The 18,520-nt window shown below is 38.9% G+C and overlaps 1 protein-coding gene across 2 annotated transcripts; it reads left to right on the top strand.

Moving 5' to 3' along the window:
* The first annotated feature begins 931 nt into the window (after positions 1 to 931).
* Positions 932 to 18,026, top strand: LOC127639207 (anoctamin-6-like). 2 transcript variants are annotated; one of them, XM_052121110.1, is made up of 20 exons: positions 932 to 1,415; positions 2,160 to 2,227; positions 2,355 to 2,483; positions 4,934 to 5,002; positions 5,165 to 5,443; positions 5,557 to 5,670; positions 7,847 to 7,962; positions 8,084 to 8,218; positions 9,269 to 9,374; positions 9,566 to 9,626; positions 9,924 to 10,069; positions 10,212 to 10,289; positions 10,405 to 10,639; positions 12,673 to 12,842; positions 12,966 to 13,063; positions 13,146 to 13,276; positions 14,391 to 14,596; positions 14,679 to 14,887; positions 16,724 to 16,829; positions 16,919 to 18,026. In XM_052121110.1, the coding sequence occupies exons 1-20, from the start codon at positions 1,325 to 1,327 to the stop codon at positions 17,129 to 17,131; spliced, it is 2,760 nt and encodes a 919-aa protein (XP_051977070.1). In that variant the 5' UTR covers positions 932 to 1,324; the 3' UTR covers positions 17,132 to 18,026. The 2 variants fall into 2 exon arrangements, with proteins under 2 accessions (XP_051977070.1, XP_051977071.1); XM_052121111.1 differs by lacking the exons at positions 2,160 to 2,227; positions 2,355 to 2,483 and having other exon boundaries at positions 1,278 to 1,415.
* Positions 18,027 to 18,520: the final 494 nt, after the last annotated feature.

Raw genomic sequence — 18,520 nt, 5'->3', positions numbered from 1 at the left:
GTAATCATGTCGACTAATTACGTTCAGTTTCATATTTCTATAAGGTAGAGCCATCGAGAGGACTGAACGCGATATGTCACAACATATTGCAGGTCATTAACCTTATTCCTCATTGGCGAAGGACACAATGCTATATTTTATTATATATTATTTATATTATAACAGCACGTATTTTAACAGCACGTGCTTGTAATGTATTCTAGTGACCACTGGGCGTTACTGTTTCTCTACATTTCTGTTGTACTATTTTATGCATTTTGAGAAATCAGAATGACAGCTGAAGGAATGAAAGTCCCGCCTTAACAATTAAACTAAGCCACTTTTTGAAGGACTTCTTAATTAGGATAAACATTAATTCTTATTGTCCTTTTGGGCATATTCTGGATTGTATATTTCAGCGTGTATTGTATTGGGAAAATGTTTTACTAATGATGTGAATTACGTGTTCCTATATATATATATCGTACTTTATTTTGTGTTATATTGGAACTGAGATTCAGGGTTGCGTCCAAATTCAGAAATTAGGAAATGTCTGATGTAGCGTGATATTTTAACACGGTGTTTTTTTTTTGTTTGTTTTTTTTGTTTTGGGGTTTTTTTTTTTGGTCTAGCATGCAAAGCACTTAGCTTAAGCTTGCTAGCATCACCGTAAGCTAAACCACAAAAGAAAGACTCCCGCTTAAAAAATGTCGTATTTTTAAAAAGTTGAGTCAACATAAAAGACTACAAGTCATTACACGTAACGAGAAGATAATATTATATAATAATAAATGTAGCATAAATAGCGGGGGGTCATTACACGCATCCGTCACTTAAATCCCTCCGTGTGAAATCAAGGACACGAAAATCGTTCCTAGTGCGCAAAAACGCCTTTCTAACTTTTTAAGGATAAATAATTAAAAACGCACCGAGTTTCTATTTTAAACAGTAAATTGACGAGTGGCACAAGGAATACAATGCGACTTGTTCTGAAAACAAACAAACAAAACAAAACATAAAATATATCTATATAAACCGTGTAACACTATATAATCAAAAGTTATATTTATATGTGTATAAACATGTCGCCAAAAAAAAAGTCTGATATCAATGCAAAAGCGGAAGCTAGATACATACAGAGGGCAGCCAAACATGCTTATGTAAAGTCTGTAATACCCCTAAAACCCTCCTCCGACCCACCTACTCCGAGCAAGTTCAAACTAGAAGAAACTCTCTTTGTTTTTGATCCGGTGTATCTCTGCATTAATACCTGTAATTATTTGTTACATGTTGCAATCATTTTCTTTTCTTTGACGTGCAGTGCGGAGTGTTATAAACTGAAGAGATGAGTGAAGAAGATGACAATTATATTCTCGAGCTGGACTCAGAGACAGAGATAGAGATGAAAGAATCTGAGATTATGCTAAAAGAATTTGGTGAGTTCTGCATCCATTTCATCACTCTTTTATCTCTTATATCTTACAAGCTTCACAGCCTTCTTCAGCTTCAGCCTTTAAACCCTCCGACAATTGGCCCCATGCAACAAATGCTGTCAATTGCACTTGACTTGTATCAAACCCAGAATATTCCTTTAAGAAGCATCTCAGGATGAAGACATTGAGACAATCTACACAGACAAGATCTAATATAAGAGAATTTGAATTTGTTTAATGGTTTTGCTCATTACATATATCCCATACTCCCATTTGTGTTATTTTATTGCATTGATTAAATGTAGAATTGTTCTAACACAGAATGAGAAGTTTTGACTGGTAAGTGTGTGTCAGGTGTGCTGGTGTGATGCATGGAGAAGTTTGGGCTTTATGTGTTGGATTGGTTGTGTTTGTGTTTGTGTGTTGGGGCATTGTTCTGAAAGTCTGTCAGATGTGGGACAAATGAGTTTCACTCCTCCTGGCTGTTTTCAGACTGTTGCTTTAGACATTTTCCACCCGAGCGTGCAACATCTAATTTGAGTTTTGACATTTGCCTACGTTCAGTGCTTCAATGTTTGGGTTTATGTGATGTACAGTGTATTAATAATTAATATATTGTATTATGACCTAATTAGAATGCATGCACAGTTCATAGTTGTTTGGTCCTGTTTATAAAACATGTCTGTCTGTCTCATGGGCTAATATGCAGTTTATATTGGTTATATTTTGTGTTATATTTTCCCCCAGTTTATTCTGAGGAGTTGCCAACATACAAATCTATTCCTAAAGGTCAAGTTGTGCCAAAAGTGGAACGGGTTTGTTTATTATTATTTATTTTATACCTGTCTACCATTAAATGACAAATCTGGAGCAAAAATACAGGACAGGAAAAACACTTATATTATGGAAGACTTTCCTGTGATGTCAGTTTTTTGTTTGCAGGCGGATTTCAATGGTAACCCTGACTCACTGTATTTCAATGATGGAAAGAGACGGATTGATTTTGTTTTGGTCTATGAGGACGAGTCCAAAAATGTGTCTGATAAAAAAACTTCTATCATAAGGAGAAAAGTAAGTCAAAGAGTACCGTGCAAAAGTCTTAGGCACATAAGATGTTACACAAAAGCATTTGTCTTCAGATGGTCATTTATATCTTCAGATTTAGTGTGTCAATAGGAAATATAAACGTTAGACTCACAAACATTACTTTTGCATATAGAAAAGATTAGAATAGAAGAACAGGGAGCCCTGCAACAGATGTCATGACCCCCACATCATATCAGTCTGAGATTACATAAAGAGACAGAAGCAATTGAGACAGCCGAAATACACAGAAGAATGGTGGTGAATTCTCCAAGAAGCTTGAAACATCCGATCTGCCAACAACCAAGACAAACTGTGTCCAGGTGTATCTAGGAGAATCGGGGATGTTTTAAAGGCAAAGGTGGTCACACTGAATATTGATGTAGCTTTTCTCTTTTCTTAAAGGGACAGTTCACCCAAAAATGAAAATTCTCTCATCATTTTCTCAACCTCGTGCCATCTCAGATGTGTTTGAACTTCTCTCATCTGCTGAACACAAATGATGAGTATTTCAGCTCTGTTGTCACGTACAATGCAAGTTAGGATGAATAGGGTTCAAAACTTTGAAGCTCAAGAAAGCATATAAAGGCAGCATAAAAGTAACCCATACAACACCAGTGGTTTAATCCATGTCTTCAGAAGTGAAATGATAGGTGTGGGTGAGAAACAGATCAATAATGAAGTCGTTTTTTTACTATAAATCTCCACTTTCAAACAATAGGGGCTGGCTGCAGACTACGGGGCGAGTGGAGCTCCATTCAAAAAGCGGAAATACGTCACCTCCACTGCGCCGGAGCGCATATATACGTCACCTCTACTGTGGCCTTATACTGTCTATGACTGCGACCGAGCGCATATATATATATATATTTATTTATTTATTTATTTATTTAACCGAGCGCATATATACGTGACCTCACCTAATCTTCACACACAATATCAAAGCAGTATACTAAACTTTTACGGTTTATGACTTTTAAATATAATATTATAGTAAAAATAATTTCAGAATTTTCTATTTAAAGCTAAATAACATGTACAAATCAACCAATGTAAAATAATGAAGAATAATTTCCACAATTTAAGTTTTAATTGTTTTTATGTAAAAAAAAAACAAAAAAACCACACTCTACAAACATTATATTTAAAAAAATCATTAGAATTAATACCTGAATAGAAGGGGAGAAAATCGCTGATGTTTCCCCACAGCGAAGTATGGAATGTAAAAACCCCGCGAATTTACTCCGCCCCGCCCCCGCGAAGTGGAGGTGACGTATTTCCTGTTTGAGAGTGGAGCTCCAATCGCCCACAGTCTGCAGCCAGACCCTTCTCCTTTCAAACAGCCCTCCTAAGCTCTCTCTTCTAACCAAAGAGTTCTTCTTCTTTTGTTTTTGGCATTCACATTATTCATGCGTATCGCCACCTATTGAGCAGGGTTGCCAGCAAGTTACTGTAAAATTAATGGTATCTTGCTGTTGCTGAAATTAATAGCTAGATCTAATTTTTACAGTATACAACTGTAATTAAGCAGCATATAGCTGTCAAATTACATACTATCTACAGTCATTAAAATTAACAGCTTAGATCCCAGCATGCACTTCGGCATGAGGAAATTACTTCGATTTTTACTATTTACTGGTTTATTTTGACGATGTTTTTGTTGCAGTCTAAGTTACTTGTATTTTAATGTTCAGATTTTATTTTTTATGAAAAATATGTTTGTTAATCGTAACCATTGTTACGTTTTGTATGCCGAGTGTTGATTTCTGAAATATATGCTTCAAAATGTCACTAGCTTTCACCAAGATGATATCATGATTTTGAATGTTCATTTTCCCCCACTTCACAGTGAGCCTGCTTTTGGTCTCCCAGAATGCAACATTTTTGCAACAGCAAACTATTGTATTTAAGAAACACGGTAGATTGCTGTAGGAATTTAGCCATAAATGTACAGCAATTTTGTACAGTGCACCTATCATATCACTTCTGACATCATGGATTAAACCTATGGAGTCCTATGGATTACTTTTATGCTGCCTTTATGGAGCTTCAAAGTTCTGGTCACCATTTACTTTCATTGTATGCACCTACAGAGCTGAGATATTCTTCTAAAATCTTCCTATTGTTCTGCAGAAGAAAGTAAGTCACACACATCTGGGATGGCATGAGGATGAGTAAATGATGATAGAATTTTCAAATTTGGGTGAACTGTCCCTTTAAGAGACAACTATATGTAGTAGTATTCCTGTAGAAATGTAAAGATTGTGGCTCTGTGGCATTTCAAAACATTGCTCTGTTTGTTTGAGTATCCCAACCTGTCATTCATTTTGCCATTCGGTTTGGGGATGCTAGTGATGCAGAAATTTCTCTCCTCACCTTTAAATACTGTATGTCTGGAGTTTCAGGCTTTTATATGCATTCTGTCTTTTGTTTTGCAGCAGAGACGAAGAGAATATTTTGAAGCAAGCCTGATGAATATGGGTTTGGAATTGGAAACAACACAGTCTGTAAGTTGTTTAACTGAACCTTTGGGGCATTTAAATAAGACCTCCTGTTAGAAGCACCTCCACCAGCAAATATGAACATCTGTGAGAAGGAGAGGAACCATGTTGTGCTGTCCTGTCTCAATCGGTCTCAGCGTTCATTTCTGGTTGTGTTTTGTATCATAGGTGGTGGATGAGAAGCTTTGCTTTGTGAAAGTGCACATGCCCTTTGAGGTTCTGTGTACATACGCTGAGGTTCTGCACATCAAACTGCCCATTCAGCCCAATGATCTGGCCCCTCGCTCATCAGCGTACAACTTCTTCCCGCAGTACTTCTACCCCAGTCCGGAGGTCATCGCCAAGGAGACAGAGTACTTCACGGCCCCGTTCAAGAAGAATCAGCTGGAGTATTTTTACGTGAAGGACAGAGAGCTGTTCTTCACACCGGCCATGAGGAGTAGAATGGTATGATAAACGTTACTATCGAGGCTGATACTGAAGCAAGCGATCAAACCAACTGTGTAAACAGTCACACTGTACGGTTAAGCTGCGTTTTACCGATATGTTGTCGATTGCAGGCATACTACATCCTCTGTCGAGCTCCGTATGATGTCAAAGGAAATGTTAAAAGGTTTGGCATCTCTAAGCTGCTGGATGGAGGCGTGTATAAGGCTGCGTATCCTTTACATGATGTAAGTACCATCAGTGTTCTGATTGGTCTTGCGTTTACTCTCTGTGGAAGGTTATTGGCTATGGTCGGAATGAATACTGTAGCGGTAAGACTTTACAATAAGGTTTCTCTCGTTAACATGAGTTAATGCATTAGGTAGCATGAACTAAAAATTAGCAATATATGTTTTACAATCGCGCATCTTATCACGTGACTCCTTGTGCACGACACCTCGGAGACTCACAGCATGTGGAGGCTCATGCTACTCTCCACGATCCACACACAACTCATATCGAGAACCACTAATCATGACCACGAGGAGTTTACCCCATGTGACTCTACCCTCCCTAGCAACCGGGCCAATTTGTTTGCTAAGGAGACCTGGCTGGAGTCACTCAGCACACCCTGGATTCAAACTCGTGACTCCAGGGGTGTTAGTCAGCGTCAAAACTCGCTGAGATACCCAGGCCCGAGTATAAATTGAAATTAACAACAACCAAGTTTAATTGATGCTCTAAACGTATTGTTTATTGTTAGTTCATGTGAACTTATGATAACAAATACAACCTTATTCTAAGTGTTACCCAAAGAAATTTTGGCATAAAGCGTGAAGCCTATTTTGTTTTTGGACCATTATAATTTTTGACTTTGGCATTATTTTATATACGGTGTGTGTATATATATATATATATATATATATATAATATTTTTTTTTTATTATTGTAATGTGTCTGAATGTTTATGTTTTCAACTGAATAATACAAAATGTAAAAAATGGTGAGGATCACCATTAAGAATAATGGGGGGAAACAATCAGTCATATTTAAGTAAAAAGTGCTGTACTACAATTATGTTTTTCTTATTATAAATCAGCATAAATAATAATTAGTAGAACAAGTAAAGAGTAATTACAGTAGTGAGAAAGAGATTTTTTTATATTATGTTAAAGGAATATTCCGTGTTCAATACAAGTTAAGCTTAATTGACAGTATTTGTGGCATAATACTGATTACCACAAAAATGAAGTTTGACTCGTCCTTCCTTTTCTTTAAAAACAAAATCTGGATCAAAGGCATACCAAGCAGGAACGGAGCTGGATCTGGCTGGCTCTGGTAACCTCAGGATATGAATCTCGAGGTTAAGACATGGAAACAAATAGAATAATATTAGCATAGATGTCATTCAATGTTTTGCAGAGTTATAGATCATGATAGATGTTTCTGGCAGACCTAACTACAGTAGCCTAATTGTAGGTTCAAGGATAAATTAGGTGTATGCCTGGATAAATAGATGAGTCTTTAGACTTAAACTGAGGGAATGTGTCTGCATCTCGAACAGTGCTAACAGTGCTTTATTTTTGTTTGTTTTTTCCAAGTTTGATCTTAATACATTTTTTCTTTTGTGTTCTGGGAATAGACACAGTCTCTATATGATATCTAGGTGATACAGTCTCTATGTGTTGTAGTTTATGTGACCTGTGTGACGTCTCAAGGCAGCTAGCAGACGTTCGGATTAACCAGTTTGTCTGCTTCCTGACCTGGGTCCCAGTTAGTACTTTTGGTGTTTATTTTATAAGTAATGACCATCTGACGCCTCTTTGTCCAACTTATTACAAGACTACTTGCATAGTAAATAAATAAATGGACATGAAATACTGATTTGAGTTTAAATTATTTTATTAGCTTACTTGTAGAGATCACAGAGGGATTGAAGTTGGAAAGATTACTTGCAATACCGGGATGAGTGATCTGATATGTCTTAATCCCCAGATTAAGCGGTTATTACTCCGAAATATCAGACGGCTAGTATTCCAGAGATTCCATATAAGAAAAATACACATAACTTCTTATTTCTTTATTTTGATTTTAGGTTGAAATATGACCTGGGCATATTCTTGCCAGGTTTTGTGAGATTCACCCATAAATCACCCAACACCTAAAATTGCATATTGTGCCCAGTGTGCATTCTGTGTACTACTCTCTGTCAAAAATAGTATGCCATTCCTGTAGTATGCCACTAGTCTCCTTTTCTATGATCTGCCACACTTTGCTTTTATTTGGAGCTTCTGTTTTGCATTAAGAGGGTTTAAACTTGATGCACTTTATGTTATGTAGCTATAATGATGCATGAGTTCTTTACTGCAGTATTAATTGATCACATGTGCTTTTTGCTGATATAATTTATGATTTGTGTAACAGTGCAGATTTAATGTGAAATCTAAAGAGCTGTATTGCCCCAATGAACGATTTCTGCTGTACAATGAGTGGGCACATCCCAAGAGCTTCTACAAGATGCAACCTCTCGACTTGATAAGGTGTGTTTTGGCATGATTCGTTCTGCTATTGCATTCATGCAGCTTCTGTTTTTAGTGTCTGCTCTGTATTCTGCTTCCCTCCATATGTGATCAGTCTGTTCATATGTGTTTCTGCTCTCAGAAAGTATTATGGGGAGAAGATCGGCATTTATTTTGCTTGGTTGGGTTTCTACACGGTCATGCTGACGCTCGCCGCTGTGGTCGGTCTCGGCTGTTTCATATTTGGATACACAACCAGAGAGAGCAGCACGTGGAGGTACAGCCTCCTGATAGTACTGAATAATAAAAATAAATACCTGAATCAAATGTGTCTAAATATCTTGTATTAAAAGTACAATAAAAAGTCAGTATTTGCCTGCCCCAAGTGTTTCCACAGGTGCATTTAAGAACCCAACAACAGCTACATTTTACATTTTGGTTTAATTAGCAAAAATTCCCATTAACGTTCTTAAATTACCATTTTGAAATTAGTCACAGAAGTGTATCTAAACTCAGCTCAACAGTCAACTGTAAATCTGACCAATAAAAGAAAAACATGGTGTCACATTAAATAATAGTTTTGACATTTCAAAGATGTTAAACATGTTATTTGAGCAATTTAGGGAATGATGAAAGGAATAGGAAACCTGTGAACAACCAAACTCGAAGCCCCCCAACTCGCTCAACAACTTTTGGGCATGGACAACGAACACCAACCCCCCACCAAACCCAGTCAACAACTTTCTGGCATGAACAAAGAACACCCCACCCCCACCCCCAATCAACAACATTTGGGCATGAACAATGAACACCCCCACCACCCCAATCAACAACTTTTGGGCATAAACAAAGAACACCCCCCACCCCACCCCCAATCAACAACTATTTGGGCATGAACAATGAACATCCCAACCCCAATCAACAACATTTGGGCATGAACAATGACCCCCACCACCCCCAATCAACAACTTTTGGGCATGAACAAAGAACACCCCCCACCACCACCCACAATCAACAACTTTTGGGCATGAACAACGAACCCCCCACCACCCACAATCAACAACTTTTGGGCATGAACAAAGAACACCCCCACCCCACCCCCAATCAACAATATTTGAGCATGAACAATGATCCCAACCAACAACTTTTGGGCATGAACAACGAACACCACCTTCCACTCCTTTGCTATTCATAATTTGTCCCTGGTTCTAGATCATTAGATGTGTTGGTATCTTTTGAAGGCCTAAAACCAGTTTCTTTATGCATCTATTGTAAATGTGGATTTTGACTTTGATTTTGACCATAACTATGTTCTTTGATTGGACAGCAAAGAGGTGTGTGACCCTCTGATTGGTGGGAATATTATCATGTGTCCACAGTGTGATAAGAACTGTCCATACTGGAGACTGAACACCACGTGCGAGTCCTCTAAAGTGAGTCCAACTGATATTTTAAGCAGCGCTTCAATACACACATACATGTTTGTGTTGCAGCAACAGGGCTCATTCAGTGGTTTAGACACCCACAGCGTCTGGACGGGAGGATTTGAGGATTTCATGTCTGAACTTTCCTCTTTGTTGACCTGAAACTGACAATGTGTGTCTGCGTTTGTTTTATTCCACAGAAACTGTGTGTGTTTGATAACTTTGGGACGTTAGTGTTTGCAGTTTTCATGTCTGTATGGGGTGAGTGATGTCACACTTAAAAGTCTCATTCTGATTGGAGCAACCCACAGTGCATAGTGCTCTTCACTTGCTGTAGATTTCAAAGGAATCAAATCTTGGTCACATGATTATAATGGCTGGCCTCGCTCATTTGGATGTGACTAGTCTCATTTAGCCTGACGTTTGACTGCTGGCATAAAGTCAGGTCCACATTGCCGCTTATTGGCAAAGAACGTGACGTTTAGGGGCATTAAATGGAAATGCATTAACCGAGCCAGTCAGATTGGAGCATTCTTTGTGCCATGTGCTTCATCTCAGTGACGTTGTTTCTGGAGTTTTGGAAACGGTACCAGGCAAAACTGGAGCATGAGTGGGACATGGTGGAGTTCCTTCCACAGGAAGAGCAAGTTCGACCCGAATACGAGGCCAAATGTGCATACGAGAGATTCAACCCTATTACACAGGTAAGGGCTTTACCGGATTCAGAGTTATAACTTATTTAAGGATGAACCACATGACATAATAACATCAACTTGAAGACAGAACACTAAACCTAAACTAAACGATTATGCAGTGGATCTGATAGTGTGTTTGTGTTTAATACAGACCAAAGAGAAGGTGCCCTACACACCCTGTGGGAAATGCATGAGAGTATCGTGTGGAATCGGGACAGTGTTATTCTGGGTAATCTTACATTAGATGTAAAACGAGCACGTACGCCCTACATTTGTCTCGTTAAATGTCATGTTTCATGGAAATATGTTGATCTATCTGATATTTGTTTCTGTCATTTTGTCAGGTTATGCTGATTATCGTGTCTGTAGTCGGGGTGATCGTGTACCGGCTGGCGATGTTCATCACGTTCTCTGCGACACTGCGTGCTGATCTGAGGGATCGTAAGGAGCTGGAGCCATTTAAAGAGTATGTCACCCCTCAGATGGCCACGTCCATCACCGCCTCCATTATCAGCTTCATCCTCATCATGATTCTGAACAACGGCTATGAAAAAGTGGCCATCTGGATCACAGACTTCGGTGAGAGACCAACAGAGGCCCTTCACACATGAGGCAAAGGATGTAACTACCAGAATTTAAGAATTGTCCGTGCCCCACAGGATGTTGGATTTGAATTGAAATGACAGGAAGAATTTTCATTCAAAGAGTACTTAATAATTAGGGCCCTATTTTAAAAGCACTATAACTTAAGGGCAGCGCTAAGCGGTAAGTCAATGTCAATTGTGATGGCCATGAAGTTTTGATATAAAAGCGCTAAGCGCTAATGGGCTGGGTCAAGCGCAATTTAATTCTGATATTTTCTCTGGTTATTCACCGTCTGCTTCATATGACATATTCCATTTCCTGTCAGTGGTGGTGTAGTGGGCTAAAGCACATATCTGTTAATCAGAAGGTCACTGGTTCAAGCCCCACAGCCACCACCTTTGTGTCCTTGAGCAAGTCACTTAACTCCAGGTTGCTCCGGGGCGATTGTCCCTGTAATAAGTGCACTGTAAGTCGCTTTGGATAAAAGCGTCTGGTAAATGTCATTCGAGTTTGGCATTGTAAATGGGCTGTATGTACATAATGCATTAGAAGAATAGAAATATGGACTTTTGCGCAACAACTATGGTAAATGGTCTGCACTTATATAGCGCCTTTTTAACCTTAACGGTATTCAAAGCGCTTTACACTGTGGCTTATTCACCCATTCATACACACATGGCGGCAGAGCTGCCATGCAAGGTGCTAGCCTGCCATTGGGATCAACTTGGGGTTCAGTGTCTTGCCCAAGGACACTTCGGCATGTGGAGTCATGTGGGCCGGGATTCAAACCCCCAATCCTGCAATTAGTGGCCGACCCGCTCTACCAACTGATCCACAGCCGCCACATCCTTGCTGTGAACTCTCCATTTTGTCTGCCATCGTTCGAGATAGTGTTTAGCCGTTTGGTTTCCTTCTGCTTCCGGACCGCAATGTACAGTATGTGTCCTCTATCGGCCTGATCTCCTGCAGCCTTGATGATGTGATGGGACACTTGAAACATGCTTTGCTTCTCACCCATATTTAATTGTTTTGTTATGTACAGTACTTTCCAAACGTCTGAGGTGCATTATATTTATTTAGGAGAATTGGTGCTGTTTTGAAGGCAAATGCTGTCACAACAAATATGGATTTAGCTTTTTTTGTCATTAATTACCATCCCAGATGTGTATGACTTTCTTTCTTCAGCAGAACACAAAGGAAGATTTGTAAAAGAATATCTCAGCTCTGTAGGTCCATACAGTGCAAGTGAATGGTGGGTGAGAAACAGAACAATATTTAAGTCATTTTTTACTCTAAATCTCCACTTTCACTTTCAGATGTGAAAGTGAAACTAAACAGGCACCATGTGTGACTTTCATATGTAAAAGTGAAAGTGGAGATTTAGGGTAAAAGACTTAAAGACTGATCTGTTTCAAGTTTTGGTCACCATTCACTTGCATTGTGAGGACCTACAGAGCTGAGATATTCTTTTACAAATCTTCATTTGTGTTCTGTAGAAGAAAGAAAGTCGAACACATCTGGGATGGCATGAGGATGAGTAAATGATGAGAGAATTTCCATTATTGGTTCATTTTAATTAACTATCCCTATAATTGATACTATTTATAGCATTGTTTTTGAAGACATCCTCACTATGCATCATTTTTCACAAGTGCCTAATCTTTTGCACAGAACTGTATATTTGTCATATGTTTCTCTATTTGATGTTTAATTTCTGTGCAGTGTGCTTAAGTTTGGATAGGCGCTATATAAATGATGATTATTAGGTCATTATTGATCTACTGCCAAACAAATCATGGTTTAAAGGTGATCGAACTGATTTTGGACTTTGCGCCATGAAAAGACATGCTTCTCAAACGTCTTAGCGCAATGACCCATTTCTCAGAAAGATAGCTAAATGCGCTTAGCGCCACTTCATTAACATACAACACACCCACAGTTTGCACGCAAACACCCACAGATAGCGCAAACACTCCCGCCCACATCGACACCACACCATAATAGCTTACCATCATTCTGTGCTACAGAGCTGCCACGGACGAGAACGGAATACGAAAACAGCCTGACTCTAAAGATGTTCCTCTTTCAGTTCGTGAACTATTACTCATCCTGTTTCTACATCGCGTTCTTCAAAGGGAGCCTGGTGGGCTATCCGAGAGAGCCCGTGTACTGGCTGGGAGCATACCGCAATGAGGAGGTGAGACTTTGCTGTAAGATTATTGCATGTGATGAGGTACTACATCCAAGAATTGATACATCAATATTAATAGATCTTTATTTCATATAACATGTGCGGTGTGGTAAAATAAACTGTGTTCAGTGTGATCCTGGAGGATGCCTTACTGAGCTGACTACACAGCTGTCAATCATCATGACAGGGAAGGCCATCTGGAACAACATACAGGAAGTCCTGTTGCCGTGAGTATCACGCAATCTCAGGCCTGCACACACTATCACCACTGTGAACATTAAAGCAATTAATAAACAAATGTTTTTCTAGGTGGGTGAAGAATCTGATATTCCGTCATTGCACTCAAGTGGGTAGCGAGAAAATAATTCCACGCTGGGAACAAGACTATCAGCTACAGCCAATGGGGAAGCTCTGCCTGTTTTATGAATACCTGGAGATGGGTGAGATATTACACATAACTGTATCTTTAAATGCATTTGTGCAGAATGTCCATTAATGCAGAAAATTATTTTACTCTAAAGTAAGGCACTTTAATTAAGTACTTAATGTAAATCACACACTGTTTCTAAACTATAGCCACAAGACTTGAACACACTGGGCCCAATATTAAGAGTGCCAAGCGCAAACATTTTACCCTCTCCAACTTCTTCCTGCCCCTTTTGTAATGACTTAAATATCACTCTACAACAACAGGTGAATAAATACCAATTCAAACTAGATCCTAAATACATTGTAAATGTACACATAACAATGATAATAATAATAATAATTGAAAAACAAACCATGACCTCTACATAGTTTAACACAAATCTCATAAAATGTTGTTTAAAAATGGCTACAACAGTGATTTTCAGATGTTCCGCTATATTTTCAGGGTTTGGACATGAACTTTAGCACCACCTGCTGGTGGAATCTCCAAACTGCAAATGCAGGAACTGAGTTTAGACTTTGCACTGAAAACAGACCTGCTTCTAAAACGTCTTAGTGCAGTGAACTATTTCTCAGGATAATTGCAAATTGTGCCTTTGCCCTACTTCATTAACATACAATACTGTGACGAGGAGGAGGGCGTGGCCAGGCCGTGAGGAAGCACGCCTGGCGTGAGTTGCCTCAATCAGCGGTAGAGAGAGATAAGGCAGAAATGGAGACACCAGAGGGAGAGAGAGAGAGAGACGCACGCAGCCGCTGTGTGCGTGCGTCCATGTTTTGTTATGCTGAAAAGCAGTTTTGTTAATAAGGTTGATAAGCCAGTTCCCAGATGATCCAGCAAACACTCCCACCCATGCCCACTTGCACTTTGCACTAGCATGAAATTAGCGCTCTCATGAAAATAGATCCTAATATGTTCCCTTGAAGTGTCTATATTGTGGTAATCAAGATTGTGTCATAGATGTTTATTGTTTATTGATAGTGCTTAACTTATATAGAACCCAGAATATTCCCTTAAAACAGATCAATCATCAAACAGCATCCAGTGATATCATCCAATCAGCTGTTGTTATGAACAAACTGTTGTCCTGCACTCTGAACTTTGTGTCTGTTTCAATTCCGCAGTGATCCAGTTTGGTTTTGTGACTCTGTTTGTGGCCTCATTCCCGTTGGCTCCTCTCCTGGCGCTCATCAATAATCTGTGTGAGATCCGTGTGGACGCCTGGAAGATCACCACCCAGTTCCGTCGGATAGTTCCAGAAAAGTCTCAAGACATTGGAGCCTGGCAGCCGATCCTACAGGGAATTGCGATCCTAGCAGTGGCCACAAATGTGTGTTCAGTGATAGTAGTGCTTGTGTTGTGTAATTTAGGACAAGTTTACTCACGGTATGTTTGTGTGTTTTCCTCTCCAGGCTGCTATCATTGCCTTCACGTCTGATATGATTCCTCGTCTGGTTTATTACTGGGCTTTCTCTGTAATCCCGTATACAAACAGTTCAGATCACACTATGCAGGGCTTCATTAACAGCTCACTGTCTGTCTTCAACATCAACGACTTCTCAGAGAAGAGCAAACCTAACAATGACACCATTCCATACTGGTTTAATAGCACCACATGCCGGTAAACATTAACATTTATTACTGTACTTTTAAAATAAATGTTTAAATGGGACCACTTGAGCTTTAAAGAACCCAGAAACCAAAAAGCTTTGCAGGATCTCCTTAGAACTATATAGCATCTCAAGAACCCAAATTGGTCCTGCAAAGAACCTTTATTTTAAAGAATATGGTTAAAATCTAAAATAAGACGTCAGTATAAAAATAATGACTAAAAATACAAATTGTATATTAATATATTGACATACAGTTGAAGTTTATATGCACCTTAGCCAAATATACTTAAACATAGTTTTCACAATTCCTGGCATTTAATCGTAGAAAACATTCCCTGTTTTAGGTCAGTGAGGATCTCTACTTTATAGAATATAGAATAATAGTAGAGAGAATCATTTATTACTTACCACATTCCCAGTAGGTCAGAAGTTTACATACAATTTGTTAGTATTTGGTAGCATTGCCTTTAAATTGTTAAAAAACATTTTGGGTATCCTTCCACAAGTTTCTCACAATAAGTTGCTGGAATTTTGTCCCATTCCTCCAGACAGAACTGGTGTAACTGAGTCAGGATTGTAGGCCTCCTTGCGCGCACACGAGTTTTCAGTTCTGCCCACAACTTTTCTATCAGATTGAGGTCAGGGCTTTGTGATACCCGCTCCAATATATTGACTTTGTTGTCCTAAAGCCACTTTGCCACAACTTTGGAGGGATGCTTGGGGGTCATTGTCCATTTGAAACATCCATTTGTGACCGAGCTTTAACTTCCTGTCTGATGTCTTGAGATGTTGCTTCAATATATCCACATAATGTTCCTTCCACATGATGTCATCTATTTTGTGAAGTGCACCAGACCCTCCTGCAGCAAAGCACCCACACAACATGATGCTGCCACCCCCATGCTTCACGGTTGGGATGGTGATCTTTGGCATGCAAGCCTCACCCTTGTTTCTCCTAATATAATGATGGTCATTATGGCCAAAGAGTTAAATATTTGTTTCGTCAGACCAGAGGACATTTCTCCAAATATGTTTGTCCCCATGTGCATTTGTGAACTGTAGTTTTTATGGTGGTTTTGGAGCAGCGGCTTCTTCCTTGCTGAGCAGCCTTTCAGGTTATGTCGATATAGGACTAGTTTTACTGTGGATATAGATACTCGTCTACCTGTTTCCTCCAGCATCTTCGCAAGTTCCTTTGCTGTTGTTCTGGGATTGATTTGCACTTTTTGCACCAAACTACGTTCATCTCTAGGAGACAGAAAGCATCTCCTTCCTGAGCGGTCTGATGGCTGTGTAGTCACATGGTGTTTATAGTTGCATACTATTGTTTGTACAGATGACCGTGGTACCTTCAGGCATTTGGAAATTGCTCTCACGGATAAACCAGACATGTGGAGGTCCACAATTTTTATTCTAAAGTCTTATTTTGATTTTCCCATGATGTCAAGCAAAGAGGCACTGAGTTTGAAGGTAGGCCTTAAAATGCATCCACAGGTACACCTCCAATTCAGTACACCTCCTATCAGCTAATTGGCTAAAGGATTTACATCATTTTCTGGAATTTTTCAAGCTGCTTAAAGGCACAGTTCACTTAGTGTATGTAAACTTCTGACCCACGTGAATTGTGATATAGTCAATTCAAAGTGAAACTATCGGTCGGTAAACAAGTGTTGGAAAAATTACTTGTGTCATGCACAAAGTAGATGTCCTAAACTACTTGCCATAACTATAGTTTGATAATATGAAATCTGTGGGGTGGTTAAAATATTTGTTATTATTTAGTATAGTATTATACAGTTATCACTAGTTTATGACTAATTAATCAACATTTTATATTCAATCAGGTATCGTGATTTCAGGAATCCTCCTGGTCATCATAATGAATATGAGTTCAGCGTACATTATTGGCATGTCATTGCTGCCAAATTGGCATTTATGATTGTGGTAGAGGTAGGTGATTGATGAACTTTCATGTTGGCTTGTTTGCTTTAATAGTTAAAGGTTGTAAATATGCAGTTGTTCTGTTTTTCTCCTCTCAGCACATTGTTTACTTAACCAAGTTCATACTGTCCTACATGATACCGGATATTCCAAAAGCTCTGACTGAACAGATCAAACGTGAGTGTTACCTGACGCAGGTGATCCTGCATGAAACCAGTATCAAACACTTCACTGACCTCTTGAAGCCTGTTGCTGAGGGACTTGAGGACCAAGTTGAAGAGCTGGAACTGGACTTGGACATGCATTTGTGAAACCATCTAATGAGGGGTGGGGGGGTCTGGATCAATTCTGCATACCAGAATTGATCCAGATGGTTGAGTGGGAGGGGCTTAACAATAAGAGAGCTTGGTGATGTCATCCAGCATGAACAGTCGGGGCAAGTTGTTACATTTTTGATAAAAGATTACAATGACAAACATTTCTGTTTTTGGGAATAACATGCTCACTGACTGCGCAATGAGACCAGGAATGTGCTTTAAGAAAGTAAAAGGGGTCTGAAAGGTTTGATTTCATGTTGACTTTAACTGCACCCCTCCCCTAGTCTAAACTCCACCTTTATCCCTATTCCACCTATTGTCTGAGTCTTATTCAAGGACTGTGCCTTAACCTCAAACAAACAGAGCCAAGGTTTGCATAGTGCTTTTCATTTTAACTGGCACTTCTCATTCAAAGTGGCTTACAATGACTTTATTGTTCTGGTACCTAGTAAGTGCCTTACCTTTATACAGATGGAGCAGGAGATGGCTCTTAGTTGGAGTTCAAACCTACAGCCTCTGCATTAGCACCTCAGATCTGTATTATGCTTAAAAAGTTAAGAAATTGTCCTTTGTTTCAATATAATGTTATAAAAACCCAGGTATTTATACGATAAGTGATCTTACATACCTAATGGGCATAATTTGGTATAAAATGGTGAAACATACTTTTTAGAAGAAGACTAAAAAGTGTTTGAGTTTTAGAGAGAGATCATTTGATTAATTTCTGCACTGATGTTTTATTAAATGCAACTGGCTGTCAAACACATATTGAGCTGTGCATAAGCTACACAAATACATTTCCTCAGGCACTTTTTGAGACTAAATAGACACACAACTTACACCATTTCTGTTGTACACCCAAATGACAATAGCCAATAAATCTTTTTGTGTTACACTTGCTATAGTTTACTTCCATGTTGCTTCTTCGTCAAATAGCAGTGTTTAATATAAACCAAGACAATCACAGAAACATCAGCGCCACTTTGAGATGTGTAGGCTACATACATCTGGATTACTAATAATTGATAATTATAAACAATAGTGTATGAATATAATACTCATTTGTCTTTAAAACCAAGAAATTGATAGCCTGTGATACAATCATAAAACATTGATTTATGGAAGAGCAAAAAATTGTCACTTTACATATCTCGGGTCTATACACTTGTGGCAACTAAGCATTTATATACTGTATATGTATATATTGTGTGTATCTATATTGCACTAAAGAGAAGACAAGGGTTTAAGAATACTAAAGAGGTGTGTGGGCATAACTCAAAACAACCAACAACAAAAAAATGGATGACGTGCAGGTGGTGGAATGAACTAAAGACCCGTGCATTAAAGGGTTACAAAGGTTTATGTAATAAATATTCCCACACA

This window comes from Xyrauchen texanus, chromosome 47 (assembly GCF_025860055.1).
Source record: "Xyrauchen texanus isolate HMW12.3.18 chromosome 47, RBS_HiC_50CHRs, whole genome shotgun sequence".
Classification (NCBI taxonomy): domain Eukaryota; kingdom Metazoa; phylum Chordata; class Actinopteri; order Cypriniformes; family Catostomidae; genus Xyrauchen; species Xyrauchen texanus.
This window is presented reverse-complemented; position numbering and strand designations above follow the sequence as displayed.

Coding starts and splice junctions, on each gene's coding strand:
- LOC127639207 (XM_052121110.1), top strand. CDS start 1,325: ATGAGTGAAGAAGATGACAATTATATTCTCGAGCTGGACTCAGAGACA. Junction 13,277..14,390: donor TTATGAATACCTGGAGATGG/GTGAGATATTAC, acceptor TCAATTCCGCAG/TGATCCAGTTTGGTTTTGTG. Junction 14,597..14,678: donor TCCTAGCAGTGGCCACAAAT/GTGTGTTCAGTG, acceptor TTTCCTCTCCAG/GCTGCTATCATTGCCTTCAC.